At 44.7% G+C, this 27,822-nt stretch overlaps 1 protein-coding gene across 3 annotated transcripts in view; it reads right to left on the reverse strand.

Moving 5' to 3' along the window:
- Nucleotides 1-12,348: 12,348 nt before the first annotated feature.
- The window catches only part of diaph2 (diaphanous-related formin 2), a 395,371-nt gene continuing 379,897 nt past the window's right edge, over nt 12,349-27,822 (reverse strand). For all 3 annotated transcript variants that reach the window (XM_030396391.1, XM_030396392.1, XM_030396393.1), the window contains one exon: nt 12,349-15,462. In XM_030396391.1, coding sequence (XP_030252251.1) covers nt 15,398-15,462 — 65 coding nt within the window. In that variant the 3' untranslated portion in view covers nt 12,349-15,397. The remainder of the gene's footprint in view (nt 15,463-27,822) is intronic.

The raw sequence follows: 27,822 nt of genomic DNA on the forward strand, positions 1-27,822 counted from the left end.
AAAAGAGGCTCGAATCCAATCAAGCCAATCAATCAATATCAAAATATTTGGTGACTAATTTTCTTCAGACTGATTATATGCAGCGTCCTCCACTGGGAAAGGACGGCTATGAATATCTGGAAATGTCACAGCAATTAAACGATTAACAGATTAGTTTCATTTCAATGTTTATTTCTTGCGCATTAAGACTCTTGATGAACTCGACACATACATCGTCTGTTTAAGGGTCAAAAAGTGTCACGGGACCGCAAACTCAAGGTATGGCGGGATCATAGCATCCCAGCGGGGGGGATAACATGAGTCACCGGCTTCATGCTGGGTCATAAATCTACCCCAGCAGCATCTCGTCCCCGGCTGGGAACGTGAACGTAATCCTTAAAACTGAAATTATTAATTATTTGTCATTAGGGGGCTGAGCGGAGGGTGAAAACAGCGCCAATTACAGCCTTAACCCGGAACATCCAAAAAACCCTATTGACCACTCTGTCAGGCCTCGGTAACAAAGCTTGACTTGACATTCTGTTAGCGGCGGTGCGGGTGCTGCAGCACGGAGGGGAAGTGGTGGCTGATAGGCGTGACGGAGAAGAGAAAGAGAGAGAGACAGGGGACGCCTGTTTGGGATTTACAACGGCGGCACGCTCACCTAGCAGCTGACCGTACTGCTTCACAGGTCAGCCGCTCTAACCGGACTCCATTAATACGCCAGTCTACCTCGTGGCACACTTAATGCTCCAGCGCGTCCGCCGCCTTAGGGACAACTTCACTGGCACTTTACTCTAGAACAGAGTGAGAAAGGGAGGAGGCCCGGGGTCCAGGAACAAAGAAACCCTCTGAAAGTGGAAGAGAGGGGGGGTGGGTGTGGGTGGTGGGAGAAAAGCCACACAGAAAGTTTGAAGACGACTTTCTCTTACTGTAGACTTTCTTTACTGTACAGACGGTATATGGAGTGAACTTTGACAGCTTCAGCAAGAACAGGAAAGTAACTCTTCTGTTACAAAGGTCAAAGTTTGTTGTTGTTTTTTTTTTTGCCTCGAGTTTATCTGATGTACCAGGTTCCACTTTTTCTGGCCCCGTAGCCCAAAGCACACTTTAGGGACGGCCACGGACATCATGGTATAAATGTGTTTTACGGCCAGGCAGCTGCCGGGGGCAGCCTGTTTTTTATGCTTTCTGGCCGAGTACAACATGGCCACCTGCTTGGCGTAAAACCCTCACTGCTATGCTGGTCTTTATGGGCACGTTCGGCAACTAAACAAAGATATACAAGGACGTGTGCGTGGAGAGCTGCCTGCTGCATATGGTGCGCACTTAAGCAATTCATCGGCGCCATCGGCATCGGCGGGAGCAGATCCTCGGCTCCTTGTGTCTTCCGGGGGGCAACAGCGGGACCTGAGGGACACTGCTCGGTTCGTGAACCCACTGATGAATTACTCTCCTCGGCGTGTCCACGTTCCCCTTAGGCGTGACAGTATGTGTCACTCCTCTGACGACTCTGTTTGCCAAAGCTCCAGAAAGCCAGCTGATTATCCCCAGACCCCCGGACGGACGTACTGGGGATTCGCAGATGATCGACCTCTCGGAGTCGCGGAGGTGAACGCTTGTTTGGGCTGCGCAGAGACACGAGTGGCACTCAACCACCTGCTCTTCTGGTAAACAAGTTCATGTATGAGGGAGAGGGAAATGATTATTAGGAGGATTTCAGAGTGTCATCCCTCCCTCTCTCCCGCTATCTGACTTTCACAACTGCGAGCGGCGGAGCAAAATTACTCCCCGCCAGTGAATAATAAGGAAGTTTATGAAACGTGACGAATGCGACGGCGCTCTACATGAAATACCAATGAGGGAAGCGCCACAGCGTAGCAAATGCTACATCCTAATATCAACAGTCACCTTGTGTTACTCCCTCCACTCCCCGGAAGGACGCGCCGCTGAGAGTTTTGAACACGCAGCACAATGCCGTGACACTGACAGTCGCGGCGCCGGGATGTGGGCGCGGGCAGGTGACGGGACGCATGCGGGGAGCGTGCCGCCGCAGTGGGCCGGGCGCAGAGGACGACGGCGAGAGGGGAAGATATGTTGTCATACATCGTCTCAGTGTGTGGGGGGGGTGTTGGCAGTGTCACCTGAGTGCCGACACGCTGTGCGCAGATTTGGTCACAGTGGGGGTCAGAAGAAGTGTGTACATGACTCAGATTCATTTGTCGCTCGGCGCATGAGTGAGCGCGTCAGCCGAGACACGAGGGTTCATCAGAGAAACCAACTCGGTGTGTTACAGCCGGAGGAACGCGGGAACGTGAAACCACGGCCGTGTTTATCTGTAATAATTGTTTGGTATCGAGCGGGCGGTTGTGGATCAGGGGTCTTGTTATCGGGGAGGTTGCTGGTTTGATTCCCCTGGTCTGCATGCCAAAGTGTCCTTGGGCAAGATACTGAATCCCAAAACTGCTCCTGCTGTTGGTCGGCACCTCGCATGGCAGCCGCCGCCAAAAGTGTGTCATTGTGTGTATGAATTACTGCAAGTCGATTTGGACAAAAGCATCTGATAAATGCCGTAAAATGTAAGTAAAATGCTTCTTTACATCAGCTTTGGTTTGCATGGAACTCAGTTTGCTGGTTTGAACTCAGCCTGAGGGTTCAACTACACAGACATCTTTGCAACTGGATGTGGCAAATCCTGTATCAGGTCTTTGGCGTAGAATCGCAGTTGGGTTTTTGTTTGGGCACTAAAAAACTAGTTGGTTAGGTTTAGGTAGACAAAAAAAAAAAATCACTGTGTTATATCTGTAACTTCTTATACAAACAAACCTAAGTTACCTTACCTCACGTAAGACGGACTCACTGTTGACTTCTGGATTTCACGCTGGACACAAACACCAGTCTCCTGGATGTCCCGTGCCTGTTTAATCCAACCGTCACGCCTCCGAACACGGACTTTCCACTCTTAGTATCACTACTCTTCTTCCTTCTGTTCAGCTGTAATGATTACCACGGCGTCTAGAAGCTGCTACCAAACGTAACAATGACGCAGATAACAATGTGAGTACGTGTCTGAATAAGCCGCTTTCATTTCAGACCCATATGGTCGCTTGTCCGATGAGGACGCCGTGTGACCTTTCCCTGATGCTGCAAGATATTTTGGGCACAAATGTATCACCCCAAAACATTTTTTTTACAGACGCCGATGCTATGCAAAATTCCTTGTGATAATGGAGTATATTATACAAAAATGGAAGCAAATGAAGAGGAGGAGGAGTCTGGACAGATGAGCAGCAGGTGGATTCCAGAGGCGGGCAGGAAGGTGAGGCCGCTGCCGAGTGACGAGACAACCCCTCAGCAGGCGACGTTGCCGGTGCTAGCTCATGTAGCGACAGTGTTTGTAAGTTGCTTGGAGATCCCCTCAACGGCCAACTTGGGATCTAATACCTTACTTTATGTTACAAGTAATATTTCTTTATGTTTATGTGGGAGAGAAATGAAGTCGGTCCAGACAAATATTGTCTGGACCAAGAAAACCTTTGTTCAGCTAGACCTATAAGAGAAAGAAAAAACGATGGTGACCGTTTCATTTGTTTCACAGCTCCATCCAGCAGCACCGACATTGTTCTTCTTTCTCTTCTCCTATTGGTCAACGTCTGAAGGATGCTGTGGAAGGCAATAAAACTCTAACATCTAAAACATGCTTTGCGTGCTTCATGCTACACAGCATGGGACGCACCCAACGTCCACTTCTATTTCCTGATGCTCCACATCTGTGGGTTTTTATGCTGCCTGGATATGGTGTTAAAAGATTCATTAAAAGAAATCACCAGATTCATTTATATGAGAAAAGTCACCATCTGCATCCTTACAGGAGACGGTAGAATAGTTCACTTGCGAGCTGTCTGTCAGCTTGTTAAGCTAGCTCAACGCTGACACTGCACTGTTGTGTTTGACATCGTGTCGCCCGGGTTTGTCTCCAGGTTACAGCAGCTCCCGCTCATCCCGTCTCTCTCCGCTCGCACTCCTCCGCAGCCGAGTGACAAAAGTCTCTCCTGAGTGAAATCATGCGTTTCCCTCTTTCGCCTTTATCTCTGATGGCCATTCCAGAAGCTCGCCCGGTCATTATTCGCCGCCGGGGCGCGGCGACGAAATGATGAAAAGTCTCCAGTTTTTTCATTTTTTTTTTTTTTTTCCTGCCGGCACACTTAAACCTTTCAGCGCAAAATGACTTGTTATGTTTCAACTAGAGCATTATTAATAATCTGGAGTTAAGACGCAGAACTGGAGAGAGAGAGAGAGAAAAAAAAATCTATTCGGAGGCCTGAATGGAATGCCCTCTATTTTTTATGAGTGTTTCTGTTTTTTTGTGTGTGTATTTGTGTTCATGTGTGTGTGTGTGTGTGTGTATATTCGTGTGCTTGCATGTTAGTTTGTATTGGCGGGGTCAACCCTTTTATCCTCGTCTTTCAGGAGAGAGTGCGTGAGTGTTTGTGTGTTTCTGCATTCTCCGCAGGGACTATTTCAGTTGAGGGCAAAGAACACAGAGAAACTTTGAAAGAGCTTTTATGTACTTTTGAGTGAAATGATCCTAAGAGGGCTTTTTATGAAAAAAAAAAAAAACAAAAAAAAAAAACTTTTTATTCAGGCTTCCACATCCAGAAGGGCACTTACCCAATTACCAAGCTCCCTTCCTCTCTTTCTACATCCATCAATCCCTCCTCTATTCTTAGGCCCTGCATCTGCGCCGTGTGTGGAGGCACTGCCACGGGCTAAGAGCATGAGCTTAGTAGTAGAGTAATGTAGGGCATGTCAGTGAGTATACAGTGAGTCAGCCATTTGTAACCACTTTTGGGCCATGTTGTGAGACTTGGAAAAAAAAGATCATGCAACCAGAAAAAAAGCCAACACACTTGATTACTAATCTTCCTTAACGTTAACTACTTTTGAAGTCAAAGTTTTGTCGGCCTCGTTCTCGTCCCAGGCGGTTAATTTTTGATTTTGAAAAATGGTTTAAGAAAAAAAAAAAAAAAAAAAGGCTTCCTTTGATATCGCACATTTGGCTGAGGTAAAATTAGGGCATGTACAGATGAGGCGGATACTGTATGACAAGCTAAGCGAACGAGAGGTAAACTCATTCTGTCGCCCTCGCTTTCGCATCTCGGCTTGTCTTTAAACTGCAGTCTTGTCACTCAGCAGTCTGAGAGGCAGGACCTCACGCAGGTCTGACAGATAAAAGTCTCCTCACTTCATTGCTGTTTGACATTTTTTACCTCCCAGAAAAGTTTCAGCCTCTCTCCTTTTTTTTTTTTTTTGGCTCCCCTTTCTTTTCTCTCCTTCCATCTCATGAACACACACACACATACACACAGACACACACACATACACTCTCCCCCTTTCGATGTGAGTCCATCTCCTCCTGTCCATCTGCCAGGCAAAATGGAGCCTCAGACAAAGGAGACGGGGGCTAACTCAGTGATCTGAATCAAATGGCAAGAGGAGGAGGGTAGCAGAGGAAAAGAGGAGTGATGGGTGTCAGGGAGGGAGCACGGCAGACGTGGGAGACAGAGAGGGGTTGGATGGTGAAGGGAGGCATGAGGGGCGAGATGTGAATTTTTTCTGACAGGTTGAAGTCTCCTCTGAGCTGACCCTCTCCCTGCTGGGAGCAATGTCTCCTGGAGGTGTGAGGGGGTGAGGCAGTATTGAATGCAGCAGTACCAGTGATCAATAGCAAGCATGCAGGATTTTTAATTCGACCAACACCGAAGCTCAGGCTCCTGCAGAAAATCTGTCAGCATTCAATTTCCCGAGTTAGGTTAATACCACCATCAGTCAGTGTCAAATAACATTATTGGACACGGTGTGACTAGCCATCATTTCAAGTACAGCGACAAAGAAGACACATCTGCTGTCGGGGTCATTTTAAAATTTCATGTAGTGAAAAAAAAAACAAAAAAAACACAACATATTGATTTGTAAGAAGTTACACTCTGGCAGGGCCGACTGGACCAACGCGGTGACAAGTGACTTCCACTGACTCCAGGGTAGAGAGGGAAAAAATAAAACATGATAGAGAGTCAAGATCATCGGTTTGGATGTCCGAGGAGGATGCCTGAGTGAGTCAGTACACAAGAGAGGAGTAAAAACCAACGTGTCGTGGTCAGATGTCTGCGCACGGAGGAGTGTAGTGCGGAGACGACTAATCAAGTTGATCAAACAGAAAAAATAAAAAAACTGAAGTTATTTTTGTTTAGACATATTGATCAAACAACACAGGCAATTATTAGGCCTCATCTTTGTCTGTGGCCGGTGATGATGATCTCATTTGGGCCCCTTTTCGGATTCATTTGTTCTTGCGTATCCTCTGACTTTCTACTTCCTGCTCACCTGTGTTCCCAGTGTGCTGCTTCCCTCCTGTGCTCCACCCCGGGCTGATTCCCCCCCCCCACACACCTGTCTCACATCTGTCTAGTTAGCGCCGTCTCTCCAGCTGCATCTCGTCCCCTCGGTGGTTTAGATTGCATTTCAGTCCGGTCTCGTTGGTTCATCTGTTTTCGTCCACCCCTCGTCTGTGCCTGTTCTCCAGTCCCCGTGTGCTCCCTGTGCGCCCCATTTGTTCCCCGTGGTTTCCTGGATTGTCTTGAGTTTTTGTGTTACTTTGTTATATTCCTTCCTTTCTTTTGGCTGCCCTCCCTTTTGTTACTTGCTTTTTGGACTTTAACTGTCGGCACTGAAGCTGTCATTAAATGTGATGTTCCAGGAACAGGTATCAGACACCCCGCTTTCAATTAAACGGAAAAGAAAACGTCGTCCGTGTCGGAGTTTTAGTACGGTACAAAACTGGACGACTTGCATTTTGCAAAATATAAAGATACAAGATTCCATCCATTCGTCAGAGTGAGTGCATCTTGACCTCACTGGGTCTCAGATATAAAGGCGGCTACTTTGATGAGCATCTTAAACAAAGAGCATGAGCAGCAGTCGACGCACAGCGGATGGAGAGGCTACTCATGGCTCTTTCCACATTTAAACCGAATTACAGCAATTTATATTTTTGAAAAATTCCCCTCCTTGAGTAGGTAGTGGAACGGCATGCTAAAAGGCTTTTGAGGCCATTTTTTATTTTGTCGGAAGAAGAACCTTTCTCATGGGAAAGAAGGTTCAACTAAACGTTGTTATACAAATGTTATATCACTGAATGTTATGCTCATGCACACACCGTGTAATATGGGAGGGGGGAATGAATGTTTTTGCTCCCTTGACACAAAAATGTGAGAACAATTAATAATAAAAAACGACATCTAAAAATGTCGTTATCGGTATCGGCCGTATGGTTATTTTAAGTATCGAATCAACCCAGAATCTCCATATCGATGCGTTCCTAGTTGAAAACCATGTTGCATACGGGATTTATTTTTTCTGCAGTACCAGATTTAGCCACAAGGGGAGAAACTAGCAGCATTGTGACGATCTGGCTCTCTTTTAACTTTGGTGCTGGAGATCATTTCCAGCGACCCTGTCCGCAGATGAATGTGATGTTAGCGTGATGTTAACTGCTGAAGAGAGCACTGTGTGTTGGCGCTTCATGCATTGGTGTCGAGCCAGAGAACATGCCGTCTGCTCTTGAATGCGTCTTGTTCGCGCTACTGCAAAGTCATTTGTTTCTCTTTATATTGTTTTGTATTTGTCGAGTAAATCACGTAAAGAAAAAGAGTCTCCACGTCACCAAAAATGTGTTATTTATTAATTTGTTCGTACATTTATCTCTGCTTTTGTTTGTTTGACCCACATGGTGCATTCAGGTACACGCAGTTAACTCAGAAATCAACACCTGAACGGCCACACGGGTTGTTTTTGTGTTAGATTTGATTTTTTTCTCATTTTCAGACAATTTTCTTTTCTCCAAACAGCTACATCTGTTTGTGTTCTTCCATTAAAGCACTTTCATTCATTTGATACCAAAATATTGACAATGTTACATTTATTTCTCCAGAAATTCCAATTAAAAAAAAAGATTGCATCAACAGGTAGTCAGTAGTCATACTCCGATAATTTCCTCGTTGTATTGTAGTTTCTGGGCTGTCTTCAGCAAAGGTGTCGGCATGTTGTTTGTTAATTAAAGAATTTGCGGAGGCAAGGCTGGGTGGAATGATAGAGCAATCTTTAATGAAACAGATCTCAAGCCTACGTCTGAACCAGGGCGGCCGCTCTCTGGTATACTCAAATCTAAGGCAAAGTAATGCCCAATGCTTTGCCCTCTGCTCTGTCAGAAATCCTCTCAAAACTTCGACCTTAGGAAATCTACCAATTACCACCCCACTTTCTCTGCCCGTGCAGGCCTTTTTAAAGTCCCTTTGCCCGCACCTACCTACTTCTTCTAATTGGTCACTTTGTTGGATTGAGGGTCCCTCGATCCAATAGGAGAAAGAGGAGTGACCCATCTCCACTCCGTCTGGAATAGCTCATCTTCTGGACATTACCTAACTCTGTTGATGAGAGATTTAGAGCTTATAGCCTGAAGTTGACCGGATTGTCTCAGACGGACAATTTCATGTGACAGGTGTGATTGGAAATAAATTGATCAAATGCTATTTTGTTATTTGTGAGGTGAGTTTGAGGACCCCTGCACCAGACGGTCAGACTGTTTGACACACTTAAACACAGACGACACTGGGACCGTTTGTTGCGGGAACACCTGCAGAACATTAGGACGAGAAAATCCCACCGCCGACAAACACGTACGCGCATTTATCAAGCGAGCAAAGGCGAATAAGATCTCTCCTCCGACAGAATTAGCTCAGGTAAGGAGGGAACCGCTGCCGTCTGCTTTGTCTCATCCTCCGTGTTTGCGTACTCTCAAGTAGGTGGGAATGCAAAATGAAACATAATTACGTTGTACTCCCGCTGACAACTGCTCTGTCACCAGGCGCGTTAGAACCACCGCTGTGTGTGAAGAAGGAGGGTGGGGAGAGGAAAAAGAGAACTTGTGTGGGCCTCGCTCATTTCTCAGACTCTGGCAAGGCTACTCACCTGGAGGTCGTAAACATAAAGAAGGAGGGAGGGTGAAGTAAATAAAGAATACCTGCCGCGCGCACACACACACACACACACACTGTACCCCTCAGCTCATTAGACAAACACACTGTCCGTATCTCAGTCCTAGCTCCACCATCCCAACCAAGACGGATCTCTCACCCCCTCTCGCTACGGAGCGCAATTAAACCAGACCAGACAAATATAGCGCGGGGGTGTAATCTTTCTGAATCACCTGGAAAGTCAAGCAGGTAAAAAGAAAAAAAAAAAAGCCGCCTTCTTCTTTTTTAGCTGCCGCCTCGTAAGGGAAGCTAGGGTTGGCCTCTTTCAGCATGTTTACTTGCAGCCAAGTACAAATTAACCTCCCAAGATCAACAATAAACCTAATTAGACTTGTGTTCGGCAGCACACATCTCTAAACACAGATCACAGCTTGTTGAGAGATGAATCTCCATCTGTCTGGCTGCACACTGGGAGGAGGAGAGACTCTGAGAAGATCAGTACCAAGATTTTTTTTTTTTTTTTTTCCGAAGGATAGCTTTGTGTGTTTCTGAACGCGTCGTTTGCGCGCACACACACACGGCGAGGGCCGTCGTGGTCGCGGGTTTGCTTCCTCCCCCCCCCAGCACGTCAACCTTTATTTTATGATGTCACGCCGCAGCAGGGAAGCGGGACATGGCACATGCAGGAAAGAACACAAGGTCGGATTTGAGCGTGTTTGGGAGGGGAGGGTTAATGCTAAGGGGCTGGGACAGGAACAGCTCCGCGATGCCATTTGACACTCACTCCTGGGACCGAGGCAGCCAGACAGGGGAGGAACACACGAGCGTGGAGAGGGGCGAGTCGATGAGTGCTCGCACACATGGAACACACGGTTGAGTTTTCCCACGTTCGCTTCACTAAAATAAAATCTGGTCTCACATTTATTATTAATTTTAAACTCAGGTCGACTGTAATGGAATCAGGCACGACTGTTTTGGTTTTTTTGACACCAGATGAAACCCACGGAAAAAAAAACAACCTTTCCCTGGTTATCGTGTCAAATCCTTCGCGATCAAATCACAACAAAATTATTGGATTTCTCCTCACCTTGTCCTCCGAAACGCGCGGTCACCGGGGAGATTTTAAGGTCTGGGGGGAAAAAAAAATGATTAAAAAGGGCAATTTCTTTCTGTGTATGTATTCTCTAACTCTGTTGTAATTTCCCTAAGCTGCCGTTGGACATGACAGCATTATCACTTTGCCTTTGACACTGCGGAAGATAAAGCAGCGGGGACACCAAGGTCCAAATATGTTGCTTTTATAGGTAGGAGCTGTCCCATTCATCATGCGCTAACACCTAGAGCTCTCTGTAATCCCTGTCCATAAGTCAGCGCGGGGCAGGTATCTTCTGCGCCGCCACAAAGTACACGGAGGATGTAATTTTTAAGACCCCGAGTGGTGAAAAAACAAAAAAGGTGAAAAGGACCCTTTGATAAGAAAAACGTTTCAGTACTTCTGACGTGTGAATGAAAGAAGGACAAAGAGACAAACGGTATCTTTCAGAAATCAGTTTATATAACAAAGTGGTTATTATTTAGTATCATAATCCATTACATAGCCTATGGAAGGACAGTGTGCATAACCATTTTGTTTTTTTCATGTTCTTAAAGATACAAATAAACTTAAAATGTTACAAATATAAATGTTTCTTAAGACAATAAAACATACTCGATGACAACGAGGGAAGGTAGGCAGGGATATGGCAGCTTACACATCACGGTCGGACAGGGTTTGTCAACAGCTATGAGCGCCCGCTTGTTGATTCAGCCACGATCGGCCTTCCTAGAAAAATCAATAGCAAGCGCTAACGAAGCGGGAAAAGAAGTGGATATGTGGCAGCTGGAACTGTTTGCCGAGAGAAATACTTTGCAAATAGTTCACTCTGTTAGTGGCGAAGTCGTAATCAAACATTTCAAACAACTCTCTTTTTTTTTTTTCTCTCTCTCTCCGCCTGAGCAGTAGATCGTGTGAGGTAAAGTGCACAGTCAGTGAGTGTGAGTTACAAACTTTTTTTTCTTTTTGAATTACCACCAATCACCACCATAATGGCACCTTGACAGTTTCTGATAAATCCTTCATACCCCTGCCTCCTCGTTCTTTTCACAATTACCATGAGCACAAGTCATATCATAGGGGTTTTCGGGGTTTGTTAGTCACAATCTAAAAGACAAATGGGATGATGGGCCCGAGCAACACGCGGGCTGTTTTTTTTTTTTTTTCTTCTCACGCTAAGATGATGGAACAGCTCAGGCGCTTCGACCTGAGACTCTCCGGCTATTCCCTATAAAAAACACATCAGTCTGATTATCCTAAACGATGGAATGAGGGAGAAATACGACAATCACTTTTTACAGGGACGATGAGGAATGTTGTCATTGTAGAAGTTTTCCCTTACAACTGAGAGTTGTCGTCGCTGTAGTTGCTTATATTAAGAAAAAATATTAGAACTTTTTTTTAAACGTTTTCAGCCATTTAAAGTTTTACAGTGCATTTATTCTATTCATAATGTCTGAGGTGATCATGTCATGGTTTGAGTTTTTTGGTTTAGTTAGTTCCTGTTTGATTTTGTTCTCTCCTCATGTGTCAGGTTTTGCTTTTCACTTCTCTCTGCCCTTTTTAAACCTGCGTTCTAATTGCTAAAGAGCTTTTGACGGCTGACTGCAAACACTCAAAAGTGTAGCGGAACTCCTTGAACTCCTCCACCAGAGATTTTTTTTTTTTTGCTGTGTTGGTATTGCTCTGTTCGTACTGTCCAGGTTAAAAGGGATCCAAACACAAGACATGCAAAAATGATGCTTTCTGTTGGATTGTTGTACAACCCACATGATCTGTATCTGTCCCTATTAAATAAACCAAAAAAAAAAAAGAAAAAAAACAAAGGCAGGCAGGTGAAAACAAAAAGCTGATGTCCACATTGAAAAGTGAAATCCAAAATACCAAAATACAAAGTCCAAGCAACAAAATCAAAAAATAAAAAACAAAAAGTAAATGAAGTACAAACAAAGAAGCACAGGGAACACGAGGAACACAGGAGCCACACGGCTGACGATGGGGAAACGGAGCAGACAAATGAAATACGAGGGAAAAGCAAAACATGACGCATGAGGAGAGACCTTCAAAATAAAACGGGAAATAACTAAACAAAACCCTCAGAAACCACGACCGATCAGTGTTGCCTGGAAAAGATGGGCGATCTGGAACTTCTACAATGGCGAACACCGTAGCTTTTAGCTCACCACGTTCTACGATGGCATCATGACAAAAGTTTTTTTGTGTTAGTTTCTTTTTTTTTTTTTTAACGTCAAATGAATGACATCTTCCAAAAGATGTTTGAATGTTTCAGAGAACAAATACCACATGACTATCATTTTGTAATCACATCAAAATCTCCTACTTGGAATGACAGTTCTTAACGGGATCACTGTTCATTAAACGATGGCTAGAATTACAAAAAAAAAAAAAACAAGAAGTTCTTACGTCTGTACAATCTTTTCTATACTCTGACAAAAAGAGACCTGTACTCCCTTTGATATACAAAACAAAAATAAAAAAAAACAGGAACTTTCTGTCATTGTATGGTGAGAACTGTGTGTTCTGTTGGCACATGTGAACAAAAACAAAGTATCGATTAAATAATGAATTAAATCAAATTAGCCATAAGGAAAAATAGACATTGGAATTATCATCGACAAACCACTGGATGTTTTTGGCGCGTACGGTATCCAATCAGCAGGTGAAAAAACACACCGAGCATCACGGGAGACGTTGGCGTTGATGGAGAACTCGTATTTTTAAAAAAGGGGTCCTGTTAAGTACTTTGAACTGTACAGGCGTGGTGGCGCCGAGGACGAAAGGATCAGTCGCGATTAGAAAGAGGAAATCACTGCCTTTGATGGCACGTCTCTATCTGCTGTACACAACGCATCCTTAAAAACTCCTATCTGTGCAGAATCCCTTATGCGGAAACCTCATTCTCTGCGCTCTCTCTGTGCGACTGCTCGAAAAAAAACCTTATATTCAGAGGAGCGTTATTGTCTTCTTAAATATTCAGACTTCTCGGAGCATTGTGGATGCACCTTGAGCCGAGATGATGTGTAAAATTGCATTTTTCGGAGGCATGCAAGCTGGGAGAGGGAGGCATCATGAAACAGACACATCACAAGCTGCACTGGCAGATTGTTTAAATGAAAAATCTCCATCTATTCAGCCCAGGAGTCAAGCACACGGAATCCTATTTTGCCCGGGTTCCTGTTCCGATTACTGAGCTGGCATGGCGCACACACACTAACACACACAAGCACAAGCACACACTCGCCCCACACACAAACACACAAAGGCCTAAAGCGGAGTTATGGTATTACGAAAGGTGACTTGTGTTTTGGTGAGAGAGTCACTTACGACATTAGTGCTGGGGAATTTGAAGGCGCTCCGAGACTCACTTGCTAAGACAAGCGTCATCTTGTCTTCTGTGCCCCCTCAGTCGATTATTCCGGCCGTGCCCGCTCTCTTTGTGGATTCAACTGTTGTTTTTTAGTGGCATCTGCTTACAGTTAAGGGGCAGTGTGGGGACAGGGCCGCCCCGGGCATGAATATATGAATAAATCGTTCACGTGAAGAAGCTGTGCGACGCCGGGACCCAACGGGAGGAGCGAATCTGAACAGAGGGGCTGCAACTATTTTGTACAGGAACACCGAGCGGTCAGGTGTTTGTGTGGATGCAGAATGCTTCATCCGAGAAGTGTTATTGGGAAAACGATGTTAAGTATTTCGGCAGATCCCACCAGGAAGCAGAATCTTTTAATAGGTTTTAGTGTCTGATTCACTGGATTCCCTCAGCAGATTGCTTCTTTCCCAAACGTTTTTTATTTTTTTTATTTTTAAATGAATGAATAAAATATCTCCTGTGGTTCAGATAAGCCTAAAAAAAACATTTTTTGTTCTATAATATAAATGTATCCATTGGAATCTCAGCTGTGGATTTTTTTAAAGCTGCTTAGCCCTGTTTATATTTAATACACACGTCTGTTGGAACAAAATGTGCTCCGGTAACACTGAATGTCTTGGTTATCCTGCAGACCTTGTATTTTTTTTTATTTATTTATTTGTTATTTGAAAAAAATCAATCGAAAAAACCTGCTGTGGGAATACGAAGCGAACTTTTCCAGCTAATCTCCAAAACAGATGCGATTTTCTCGACTTTTTTTTCAGGGGCGCCTTCATATAGAACAAGACACAAACAATGAAACCGATTAATATTAAAAACATTCTCATACCCTTGTATAATCGAGCCTCCCCCACTGAAAACCTGTGTGACCGCAGGAAAGGTCAGCGGGTCATGTTCGCTCCTCTAGGCAGTTATATGCATTTAGAAATGTGTCAGTCTCTCATGTTAACAGCAGAAGCGACCTTGGGACAGAGATCAGCACCCCCGAGGCATTGGTTAGATATTACACAACCGAGAAAAACTAAAAAAAAAAAATACAAACAAAACATCCTGTCAAAATGGAGATTACAGTTTTAAGATCCATGAGTCACATGCTGTGAAATATCGGCGCCGACAGAGGCCTCGGCTCTCGTGGCTTTTGTGGGATGTGAAATGAAATTAAAAATGATCCGTGTGGACTCTTGATGTTGACCGAAGGAGGGGAGGAGGCACAAAAAGCCAAACATTCTTTAAGCAACCACTCCCTCTTCCCCTCTTTCGTTAAGAGTTCGCCGTTCAGCAGGTCTTGGGCTCGCCAACACCGTTTAAGGGCGAGCTGGCCCTGCTTCCCCTTTGTTGTATACACTGTGTATGGTGTGTTTTCCAGGATGACGTGCATTCACTATGGCGCAGTCCATCTCGGCAGAATGTCTGTTCTCCGACACGCTCCATGCTGTTTCATGTAAAAATCGGACCTGCGTGTGAACTGTGGTGTGCTGACGAGTAGAAGGCTCTGAATCAAGTCAGGAAAAAACCTTTTCGTTTCAAACTGCAGCAGCCTTAAACATGTGATTATTATTATTATTATTTTTTTTTTTTTGCTTTTTATGAACCATCTAGACAGGACATGAACGTCGAGTGTGACAAGGAAGTATTGAATAAATATGTAAGGCGTCGAACCAACAATTTGAAAATGTCTGTGTATGGTGTTCTGTAGACTCTCCAGCTCTGTGTGGATCCTTTAGGCTTTTTTTTTTTTGTTCCTTACGTGATGCTGTGTATGTGTGTGTGTACGTGTATGTGTGTATGAGTAATTTCTCATGTGTGTTAGGGGTGGTCCACCCCTCCGTCAGTTGTCTTCCTGGTCTCCACCTCGCAGGCCTCTTTGGCACTTATCTAGCGTCTTGTGGTAGGCGCGGCTGATCATCGAGGTTGGTGATTTGCGTTGTGGCGCGAACGAGACCTTTCCAGGACTGCACGGCGGTTGTCTGTTCGGATGAGAAAGAGACGACAAAGAAGCAGAAAAAAAAAAGTGAGACTGAGAAAGAACAAGAAAAATGTGTTGTTACATTGATCCATACTGGCACGCAAGAGCTCGACTAAATGAAAGGCTGTATAGGGAAACCAAGCGAGGCAGAGAAAGGAGACGGAGAGAGGGGAGAAGAAACAACATGAAGCAAATCCAGGCTGATTGAGAGTCGAGCAGCAGGGGAGGACGGAGAAACAGAAGAAGCTGCTGGAGTTGAGGTGCTTGTGTCTGGTGTCATAGTAACTCCATTCAGCTCCTGATCCAGGCTTCCACTCAAGAGCCCCTCGACTATTCTCGCATCAGATGCAGCATCGCACAGGAGACAAAGTAAATGCGCACATGCGGGCGCACACACAAACGGGAAAAACAAAGGGGAGGCAGGAGAATGATAAGACGGCATGTACATTACATCCAGGTCGCAGAGGGACAAAGAACAACTTGTTTGTGTTCTACAGTCAATCGGGAGGGTTCTGCGAGAGCCGAGACGTCAGGGCGCCCAACTTTTGTCAAAACCTTCTAATAGGAATGCAGATAAAGGTAAATCCGAAGTTTAAAGTGGCTCAAACACCTGGGGATCGGTGGCACTCGGCGTTTTACTGCGGCGTCTGATGTCAGGAAGCAGAGCCAGTATCGCTTTTGAGTTTTTTTTTTTTCCCTCACTTGCCAGTTCTGTGACAGAGTCATACAAACACTGCCTCCCATGCTATCCAACCATGTCTGCCCAGAAATGCCCATGGCATCCACCGGGCAGCCAGGTGGCAGGTGGAGGCCGGACAGAACCAGGAAGCATAGCCACGGAGATGACTGCAGGCACACCCACACAGGACTCCCCGGTGTTTCCAAGCGTGCCGCCGCCACTATGCCCATTACTCAGTGCCAGCTGTAGGGTGCCAGGCGTCCCGGGCTGGGCGTTGTTTAATGGCACCCTCTCCATCCATCATGTCAGGTAATGAGCTGAGAGTGACTGTGATGGCTGGGAACACATACACAAAAATGTGACACACACACACACACACACACACACACACACAGACACAGTTTCCCAGCCTCACAGTGGAGAACAGAGAGCACTCCTTCAGATTGGACACAAAGCACAATGCAGATGGTGCACAGGAGGAGATATGGAGAAAGAGGCAAGGAGAGAATGGAGAGAGGAAGGAAAAGGCTCTGCATCCTCTTCTTCTTCTTCTTCTTCTTCTTTCAGTTTAACATACATCCATACGCATTAGGCGATCGTTAAAGCTAACATGTTCGAGCAGCGTGTCCGAAAAACATCATCACCGCTTAGCCATGCACTCATTTCCACGTCCACAGGTGCTTCAGTCTGTAAACAGGACTTACACAACCTCCCTCCTTTCAAACTCATCAATAGTACGCAAAAAAAAACGAGGACAGAATTCCAAAAAAAAAAAAAAAAAAAAAGCAGCTCAAACAAAATCCGTCCTTGTCAGTCATTTGCAAGCCCAATTGCTGCGACCTCATTTCTCTGCAAGCAGTCCCCTTTACCCCTCAGTCTATCAGAGGAGCATTAAAATCCGAGCTGGGAGAATAGAGGCGCTTTGTCTCTAATGTGGGGTCATCTTGGGTTACATCTATTACTGTAAATAGGATGGGAAAAAAGACGGCGGGGAAGGATCAAAGGGAAGACGAAACAAAAAAAATAAATAAATACATAAATTGGAAAAAACAAGTTAAATCATAGAAGACAAATGGGAGCAATCCACAAACAGACCTATAAAAATCACAACTGCTGGAGGGACTGAATCAGGACTGCACTATTTCTTCCAGTCGAGCACGACAACGTACACAATTCAATCACGATATAAACACTATACACAGAATAACCACCATTAAAACCAACCTTTAAAAACGGTTTCTCATGTTCAATGGAACAAGGGCTTTGTGTGATGATAAAAAAAAACTCTATCTTTCTATCACAACTCACAGTCTTTACAGCAACATAGATCATTTTGATGATGCTTTGCATTTTCTCACATTGTAAAGATTCTACTATTACTTCTTCGGTTGCATGGACCAGTCTGGTCTCATTCCTAACATGTCAAATACAGCAGCCTGGTCACTGAACCTACGCTTCTAAGTTTGGCGCTGTAGTTGCCTCTCTAGCGTCACTCCTTGATGCGCCCCTCTACCGCAGTAGTTAAGTCACTGGGTGGTTGGGAGGGTCATTCACAGGACTTATTTGGAGTTCATGTCCCGTTTTGTGACCAAGAGTCAAGAATGATCTGTTTATAATTTATGTAAGAAAGTAAGAAAGTGACATAACTTAGGTCACTTAAGTTACCTGAGTGGAGTTACTTTAACCCTGAGTATGATCTTCTCCTAAACCCAACAAAGTAGTTTAGGAGTCTTAAATTATACAACATCGCTAATGTAAAATTCTACATACTATGTAAACGGTTTGTCAGCAAGCTTTATTTTGAACGTCTAACCTGAAGCTGTGTATAACGTCTCATTGTAAACCTGACCACAGAGCCTTTATTTTGAAAGTCTAACCAGGCGTTGTGTATTGCCTATTATTGCACACTACTGAACCTTTATTTTGAAAGTCTAACTTGATGTTGCATGTTACATATTATTGAACACTTGACCACAAGGCCTTTATTTTGAAAGTCGAACCACACATGTATTTCTTATTGATAACTTGACCGTGTAGACTTTATTTTGAAAGTCTAGCCTGTCGTTGCATATTACATATTATTAAACTTGACCACGGAGAATTGAAATCGAGGCGTAGGTAAAGTTTTACACTTTGAGTCTTAACACGTGACTGTGACAGTTCTCTTTTAAAAGGAGAAAAATAATCTGATATGAGTAAGTAACCATTATTTGTCAAGAATGTCTTTCAAATGTGTCTGTGGTTTGTATAATCGGTCCGTTGTGTTCCTACCAAACAGGGCTCCTGCCTCCACCCTCCTATCAGCTCTCCTCACCAATACATGTACTTATGGTTGACCTTGGTATTGATTCACAGTACAGGTGTATGGATACTAACATGAGCACTGTGCACTTAACAAGAGCACACACTTGTTGGCTTTCTTGTCTTAAGCGGCAGCCATTTTATATGCTGTGTAAAGTGAAAACAATGCAGATCCCTGGTGTGAATCCCTACAGGAACAGTGTCAAAGAGTAGGCTGCCTTTTCACGGAATGACAAGAAAAAGAAAGCGTCCCTTTGGGCGTAATTGCGTCTTGCCCCAATTGCCTGTTTACATGGGAAAGCTTTCGTCGAAGACTTCGCCGGAAAAAACGGGAGGAATTTCCAGCAAAACGCATCTCCCATCAGAAGATCCTTGAGCGGAGAGCTATTGGCTTCTCATAAAGACTTTTCTGTTCCTATCTTCAGGTGCATAAAAGCCCATCCTTTCCCACCCCACATCAATCTATCACAACAATTGAACAAACAGCAGCCATTTCTACTGGGAGAGAAACATTACTACTAGCCTCTACTGAATTGAATTCTTCAAGCACACACACACACAGACAGGCAGAGAAGGGGAACCAAAGTGAGACTGGGGGGATAGGAGGAGAGATCCACACAAAAGACAAACTCTACGGGTTTTTCTTCGGAGCGCTGATTGCGACTCTTTTCTACGTGCATTTGTTTTTTTTGATGGCTTCTTTACCTGCTTCTCCCAGAGGCGGCGTCTTTCCAAGTTACAGTAGGCGCGACACAGAGGAGCACGAGGAACAGGGAGAAGAGATTTGACAAAAAGAAAAAGCAGGTAATTCCACGTTACAGCGGGGAGATGCTGGCATACCAGAACTTAATTAAATGCTGGCTGGCAACGTTTCTCTAAAATTGTTACTAAATGCACCGAGGATTTCGATGAGGGTGTGCAGATGGAGGGGGGGGAGTCACTGACACACACACACACACACGCGCACAAATTCACACACTATCTCTTCCACACACACACACAAACACACACAGGAGGAAATACATTGTTGCTTAAGTGTTCAAGCGGGGCCACGGGGAAACGGCACAGTGCACCGCTTTGAGGAAATTGCGCGCACACACACCCCCTCTGTTTCTAACACACACAAGCGTATCCTTGCGTGTATATCATGATGATCCCTGCCACAAGGGAGAGGCTCTGAATAAGACAAGGGTAATGGGAGGAGGGGAGGACGCCAAGATTACTAAACAGCTAAAGCAGAGGCCTTAAGCCGGCGCAGTAAACTCCAACCTTCTCCCGACTTGTTTGGAGGGCCTCCAGTGAGATGTCGCTTTGCGTTATGATAGACGACGGAGCCGCACTTTCCCCGGTGGATTCCCCCCCCCCCCCCCACCCAAAAGAGATTAAATATCATAATGACTTTTGTGTTACTGTCATCTTCGGCTAATTACGTGGAATTACATCATGATAAGGCTCTGTGATCCGCAAGAAAAAGGGAAAAAGCTGCCAGTCATCTATCAAACGCTTTAAGCGTACGTTGAGGAATTACCTCTCGGTGGCCAGTATAAACAGGAAGCCTTTTTTTTTTTTTTTTGGAGGGATTATGCCATGTTAGATGAAGATCGTCTGGGTATAATCAGACTCGAGGCCTACATCTAAACACGGTGGGCATATTCATCAAGGCCACGATAACGAGGTCAGGTTCACATAATCACCAATCATGTGTGTAAATAGCATCCAGAAACAGGATGCATCACGAGGCAGGACTGGAGCTGCAGCTACTCTGAAGCGCTCGCTGTCTTTTTTTCTGCTAAACAAGTGAGCATGGATTTCTCTGACGTGTCACCGCCTTTGTCTAATTCTCTCGCCGGCGTCGCTCCGCACTTCATATTTTGATGAGATAAAACATAATAAAGGTGATTAGATCTCTGCTCGCTGCACTTCCGCACGTTGTGTTTGCTTCTGTGTCGGAGGGGGAGAGCGTCTGCATCAACAGCAACAGCAACAGCCGCAACCTTCTATCACCTCTTTTCATCTCCTCCACCTCCCTCTCTGCCCCCCCCCCCTCTTTCCGCTTTCCCCTCTGCCAGCCTCCAAGCTACAGAGTAATGGAACTCCCTACACAGGAACAAGATATGGTGTATAAATGGGATGCAGAGGGAGAGAAGCTATTTCTTCCTGCTGAAAGTTATGGGCCGGGTATCGCAAAACTACAGTCGCGGCAAACACAGCCCCTCGTTCACCGGTAAGAGTAATCACCCCAAACGTGGAGCAGGGGAGGAGAGGGAGGGGAGGGGGGGGGGGGGGGGGGGGGGGGAGGGGGATAGTGCAAAGGGGGGAAGAAAAGATGAGTTCAGTAGTGGAGAGCTGGAGAAAAGGAACGGGGGGAAGGGCGACGGGATGGCGGGTCGGAGAAGAAAAGAGCGTCAGTGACCCCTTTTTTATCTGATGCTACAAGTCAGTCATTGATTTATAACAACTAGCTGAACGATATACACACTGAGGCATGGTGGGGGATTAAAGGGCTACAGGCAAAACACGTTGTCTTTCAGCTACTGCACTCTACATGCTTGGCTTATTGTTTGGTGTCTTTCTCTGTTACTGAAAATCTAATAAAAACCAAAACAAAAAGCAAACAAAACAAAATGCCATCCTCCTTCAGGTGACAAAAACACGGAGGTCTGAGTAGGTTAAAATCAAAATGAACATAGGAAACCAAGCAGCTGTTGTTGAACTACGCAATGGTTGCATCGTAAAAGGTTTTTTCAAAATCAATTCCTTTTGGCATGAATTTTGGATTGGACATTTTTAAATCTAATTTTCATCTGTTTTAAATATTTTAAGGCATTATGGAGTGCATTTTCACTCACAAAAGGTGTTAACACTGTGCAGACACGCAGTGCAAGTTTTGTAACCGAGCTAACCGTAGCTAATGACAGCTAACGTTACATTTAACGGCAGTTAGCGCTCACTTTAACAACAAAGCTATCAGCATCCGTCAACCAGGAAACTCCATTAATCACCTCAGGGCTGTAACTACCGTTCATCATCGCTCTTGGAGGCCGCCCACAGCCCCCGTCAGGAGGTGTGCATTAAGAAGCAATTGGTTATCAGAACATTTGTTAGCAGTTACTTTTGCAACAAGTCGGGTTATCTGTTCAGAGTGGCTCAAGGCAGTACAGCCCGAGGCCAGCAGACTGGAAACCAGCAAAATGTTTTCTCCATAAAACATGACCCAGTTTCACCTGAATCACTGAATACAGTTATAAAAATTGAGGTTTTTTATAGAAAAGTTATGCTGTTGTACAGTAAGCCGTGAGGTCCGGTCCTGAGCTTTACTCATAAAACAACACAGCTTTTCCTGGAATAAAAAAACAACATATAATACCATTAAAATGACCTACAGAATGGCTTTTTTGCCACTATTGGGCCTTATACTATCATCTAGGTGAGATATAGAGCACGACATGTGTGAAAAAAACACTTAAAAGGCGATTTTGACTTCATAGGAATTTTTAAATCTGAGCAGATTAGTTCTCCGTCATTGAACACCACTTTATTTTCTTCAAAGCATATTTTTTTTAATGTAATTTACCATATTGCTATATTCAGTTTCTCTCACCTCACCTACATTTTCACTTTTTGATTACTTATACGTCCTAGAGTGACTTTCAAAAACTCCCCGGGTGGTAAACATGTTACTTTCAATCAGAGTCTACTGAACATGACTGATAGAGGACACATCTGTGATCCTCAGAGTCAAAACACCGCATTGTGTATTACCTGTGGGCACCTCAATGAGGGGAGTGTACAAATGTCAGGGGATCTGAGAGCGAAGGGGGGCTGCAATCTGGTGCTTGATGTGTTTTGGTGTGTTTTCTCAGCATGCCGGAGCAGGCAGAGGCGATCGGACTGGCATGAGAGAGGGAAATGCCTTAGACAGGCCGGGATAAACACGCTGAGGCAAGATACTGAAATTCTCCCACTCGCACACAGCTAATACACGCCATCTCTCCCTTCTGTCTCGCCTTTTTTCTCTTTTTCAATTTCCTTCTCTTGCCCTCTTCTGCCGTTCCCATTCTAATCCCCTCTTATTACAGACATTACCTCCAATGTTTACTACAACAAGGCCCACCACTTGTGATTTCTAAACACCCAGGAAGCACGGAAAGCAATCTAAACACAAGCAGCGAAAACTCTTAACTCGAGAATGGACACTGAATCTCACAGTTTTCAGATTAGGCCTGCGCGCGTACAAAGGTGACGTTCCTGCTTGACAGTTTGTGTACAGTGTCAGAGGCAGAGTGAGTTTAACTGACAGTCTGTTGAGATAAACCGTAACGAGGAGAGGTTCGCAGAGAGCACGGTGGTCATAACACATGCAATCAGGTTTGACAGCGCGGGGATGTGGTTAATCTTCCCGTGCTTCTATCGCCACTCTATCTCGGCGGGTAGTGTGACGTGCATGCTCGGCAGTGCTGGCGACTGACCCCGATGGTGAATGCAGCCATTCTTTCCCCCAGCAGCCTCTCACGACTCTCCATCACCGGATTCCATTTACTTTCCAAAAAGTCCCTTTGACAAAAAAGTGGGCCGTGCACCGTCACTCAAAAAACTGGAGTTAGGGACGATTTTCTTGCTACAGCCGTGATTACCCTTTTTTTTTTTTCCTCTCTCCCCCATCTCTCCTTGTAGTGCTTTTATTGTCAAACACTGTGCCTAAATGCAGCCTATTTCTCTATCATGCTTCCACATACACTCGGCACATAATGTGCGCACATTCACTACCGCTCAACAACCGCGCTGAAAAGGAGCTCGGCCTGAGAGTAATGCCTCCTGACTGCTTGGCACAAAATATGTTTCAGGAGAGGAAGGAAATCACTGCAGAGTTTCATATTGAAATGCTTCTCTTAGGAGGGATGAAAAGTACCAGTTCATCTCCTCGGTGGGTGAGCTTTGACAGGTTTCTACCAGGGACAAAACTGCAGGAGAGAAGGAAAGTTTGTGGGTGGCTTTTGTGCGTAAACCTGAGGTCTCGTATATGCACTTCGAGCTCTATGTGGTAATGTAAAACAATAAAACAATGCTCTTTTTGAAGCTTGGCTAACATATGCTACATTCCTGATTGAAAACAACAAGCCCGACGCACTACTGCCAGCACCGCTCGCTCATTGGGCCCCTCAGGTTCAGAAATCTCCTTAAATATCTCCGCTGGACTTGATTCCTCAGTCACGGAACAATGCCTCTCGGCATTCTGGGATGCAGCAGAGGCACACACGGCCCAAATGAACAGTTATATGAAAACACTTTTGCGATCGATCAGTGCCTGAGGCAAAACTCCCATTCATGATTGTCCTCACAGCAGTCAAGTTTCAGGAGGCAGGCTTCAACCTAAGTATAACCATAAAAGAAAACAAATATCCTCGAGAGTAAACTCCCCAAAAACTGCTCGGCGTCGCCCACCTGTTTGCCTGCAGTTTGAGTTTACTTTACTTTGATATTATCTCCTCACTCTGGAACAGCGCTGGAGCGTACAGCGGAGCTCAGAAGTCCAGGGGTGTTAGGATGGTGCAGTACATTGTGTACAGCACAGCAAGTGGAGCATTTCCACTGCATTTAAACCTCATAATGAATCTGTACATCACCAGCCTTGTGTGATCGACAGGAAATATATAAAAAAAAAAAAAAAAAATCATGAGGGAAAGAAAAAGCAGCGAATGCAACCTGGATTGAGGGCATCAAAACAGTAGTATACTTTTCTCTCAAGCATTTTAAATGTGGAGGTTCGGCCTGCAATGGTCTTGCTGAAATATTACTCCAATAAATGATAGTATAGTTATTTTAATACTACTTTAAGTCAATAATGTAACAATAAGTTAATAGCACTAAAAAAGCCACTCAAAGAGCACTTAACGTTTAAGGCACTGTTATGTAGATGTTGGCTTTTAGCGTCCTCTACAGCTTCTGAATACAACAGCACTGTCGTAAATATAAATCCCAGGTCTGTAACAATTCGGTGCCAACTACAAACAGAGCTAACTACATAATAACAATGTTATGTGTTGAAGGAAACATATATGTAACGCTGTGATCCGACCCACTCACTAAAGTACATAGTGCAGTCGTCATAGATCACCCCATTACAAGACACTTTATTTTAAATTAAAAGAGCTTCAAAATGTCTCTTTAATAATAATATTCAGACACTGGAATTGGAATATGAAACAAAAATTTAATTATCCTGAATAAAACATAAATGCAATAAAACGAAAATAAAACGGTCTCTAACAACAGGCTGTATTGGGCTCGGCAGAAATAATGGCGTTACATATTTTGATAAGTCAATAAGATGTGTGTGATAACTTGATAAGATCATCACTACGAGAGCCCTGTTCGAGGGCTCTGTGCGGTGTCGGAATATACACACAACACTGAAGATTTTGATTTGGGGCTCCACCAGCAGCCTGAGACTATGACCACAAGGCATGCAGAAGCCATGGAGAGCACAGATGGGGCCTGTAGCCGAGGCCCGCGTATTCACAGGCCTGAGCCAGGAGAGAGAGTAATCCATCAGGCCAAGGCACTCTGCTGCCTAGGGGGGCCAGTCACTGACCCTATAAGACTGATTGGGCCTCTGTGGGAGGCCAGACCCCCTGACTACATGGACATCAGTGCCTGGCTTGCTCCGCTGAGGCCGGATCTGAACTGGACCGAGCCAAAGCGGTGACCTGCTTCCTTTTGGATTCTGTGCAGGGAGCTATCTAGATCACATGTTGTGTGCAGAACACAGTCTAAACTTGAATTTTTGACATCTTAACTAGCAAACAACACTCCGCACTGCACATCAGTCTAGGTCACCCTTCTATTATCGAGATATTTCAACCCCCGTCGATATATATATATATAGGCTTGTGTCATCAGGCATAACTGTATAACTATAATTACATAGCGCTGTGGTTAACACAATGTAAAAACTTTAGATGAAGTGATAGGAATCTAATTACATTATCCAATAATCTTAGCCAACGGGGTCAGAGACAGTATCAGCCAGATGAGTGCTGGTACCTGCGGCAGCCAAGGCAAGCCACATGATTGACAGGTGAACGAGTAAACAGAGAGATAGTTAGACAAATGGAAGCTAAGATATAGTTTGACAGACAGATGGGAGCGTAAATGGATGGTTTGGCAGCATGATAAGGTAAATAGGCTGATGGATCACCAAACAAATGTGGGTGGAGGAAGGAAGAGAATAAAAGGAAGAAAAGAAAAGAATGCCTGCCTGCAGACAACAAAAGATAGGAAGCCAGATAGCCTGATAAACACAGATGGATTGTGTTGATACACGGGGAGGTGGGGCAAGATCGATAGATTGTTTTATTCTATTTGCTTGGCAAACTGGAGATTTGATGTGGCTGGTATCAAGGCGATCTGTTTCTGACGACGCCAGGCGTGACTGTTACAGATGGCGAGATAGCGACACGTCTCAATCTTTGGCTAGCGTCGGTGCAGTCTATCTTAGCTGCAGCGCTAGCACCACCTTCAGTTCTAGCACTCATGAGTTTTATCATAAAAGCCTGTGTGTTATGAGTCATTCCCGACGCGGGATTCAAGATTGGCTTGGAGTGTGAATTAAAGGGCGCGAATAAAAAGATGATGCGAGGATGCCACGAGGTGTTAACCCCCGACACTGGCATGGAGCTGGGGCTCGGAGTGGATAGGGGGCCGGGTGTCTCAAGATGGAGAGCGGGTAGGATTCTTAGCGTCTACTCAGATTTGAGAAAAACAAAATGGAGGCCCTGACAACCCGACGCCTCATTACTGCTGCTTGCGTTTATCATGTCAAAATGGGAAGACAAGGGTATGTGAGTTTTAGAGGCAAGGGCTCTCCTAGTTAGAAAGGTGGCTTTTCTCCGTGGCTGCTTGAGGGACATGGGGGTGCACTGCAACAGCCTTGATGAGTGTTGCAGGGCTTATAATAGACAGGAAAGGCCCAGAAAGCATGCCCTTTAGAGGTGCAGCATCTCTCACAGTCTGACAGCTTACAGGGCCTCGGCTCCACAATGACACCTTCACAGTGCGCTCGAGATGACACACAAACACCCGCTTCGCAGGTGCATAAAGCTCAGACACACACTCAGGAACACAAATAAGTTTGGCAGCACATGCGCACAATAAGACGCGCAAACACACACGAACGTGCGCGCACTTACAGTCACACAAACGCACGCACACATACGTTAAATCCATTTGCGATGTGGAGATAATACCTGACAAGCCGAATCTCGGCATCTCGCTCGACAGTATTAATACTTATAAAACAAGCCGGGCTATAAAAACACCCTGCATTCGCTCCAAGAGGGGGGTTACCGAAACAAACACCTGTTTGTGCCATGTTAAGGAAGCAGTACAACCCCCTCGCTGTAAACAAAAATATAGCTAAAGTAGCATCTCTAGGAATAGTGTTGGATTCCTGTCAAAACCGCAGAGTTGGTAAAGAAGATCAGCACCCAGAGGTGATTCTTTTTATAAGAATCCGCAGCATGTTTGTCAATCCGGGTAAACAACGCAGGGAAGCACTGTCCATCACTCTCTTTTCTTACTGTTACACTGCATTGTAGTGCTGAAACAATTAGTAGATAAATTGATGATGCGATCGATAGACAATCCTGACAATCAAATCATCTGAGTCATTTGCTAAACGTTTGATTGCTCCAGCTTCACGATTTTGCAGATTTGCAGCTGCTCACTGTTTCCTGACATAATTACAAATTGAATATTTAGATTATTTTTGGAGTGTTACTCCAAATTAGCAATAATAAGATGCAAGTTTTGATCCAAGAGTGCTTGGTCAGTAACTCATGTCTTTCCTCCCCCTGTTCATGAAGAAAAAGGAGAAAAGACATTTTTTTCTCATCCAATCAGGACAGAGAACTCCATGCAGAGGTTGTCCTACCTGCTCAGACCGCAGATCATGATCCTCCTGTTTACCTACAATTCTAACACTCCTGGTTTTATACAACCGAGGACAAGAAAGAGGCAAAGAGAACTGCCTCGAAAAAACAACAGAGGAGTCGCGCAGGTGCTTAACTTCTAGAGGATGGAGGGGATCAAAAATGGACAGGAAGCAGGGTTCCTACAGGTTTCTTCAAGTTAAATTTAAGACTTTTTAAGACCATTCATATAAAAAATTAATACCCATTTCTCTGCCTATTTCACGGCCCTACCGGCAAAGAAGAATGAAATCCTTGAATTTCAGAGTGTTCATTTATTCAACAAACAAAAGACGTCCACAGTACTCAAAAGAGATGTCTTAATGTGATTTACTGGTTAAATTAAATAAATAAATAAAGAAAGAAAGAAAGAAATCTGTGGGTATGTAAGGGATGAGGGGGTGTCACCTCG

This window comes from Sparus aurata, chromosome 18 (genome assembly GCF_900880675.1).
Source record: "Sparus aurata chromosome 18, fSpaAur1.1, whole genome shotgun sequence".
Classification (NCBI taxonomy): domain Eukaryota; kingdom Metazoa; phylum Chordata; class Actinopteri; order Spariformes; family Sparidae; genus Sparus; species Sparus aurata.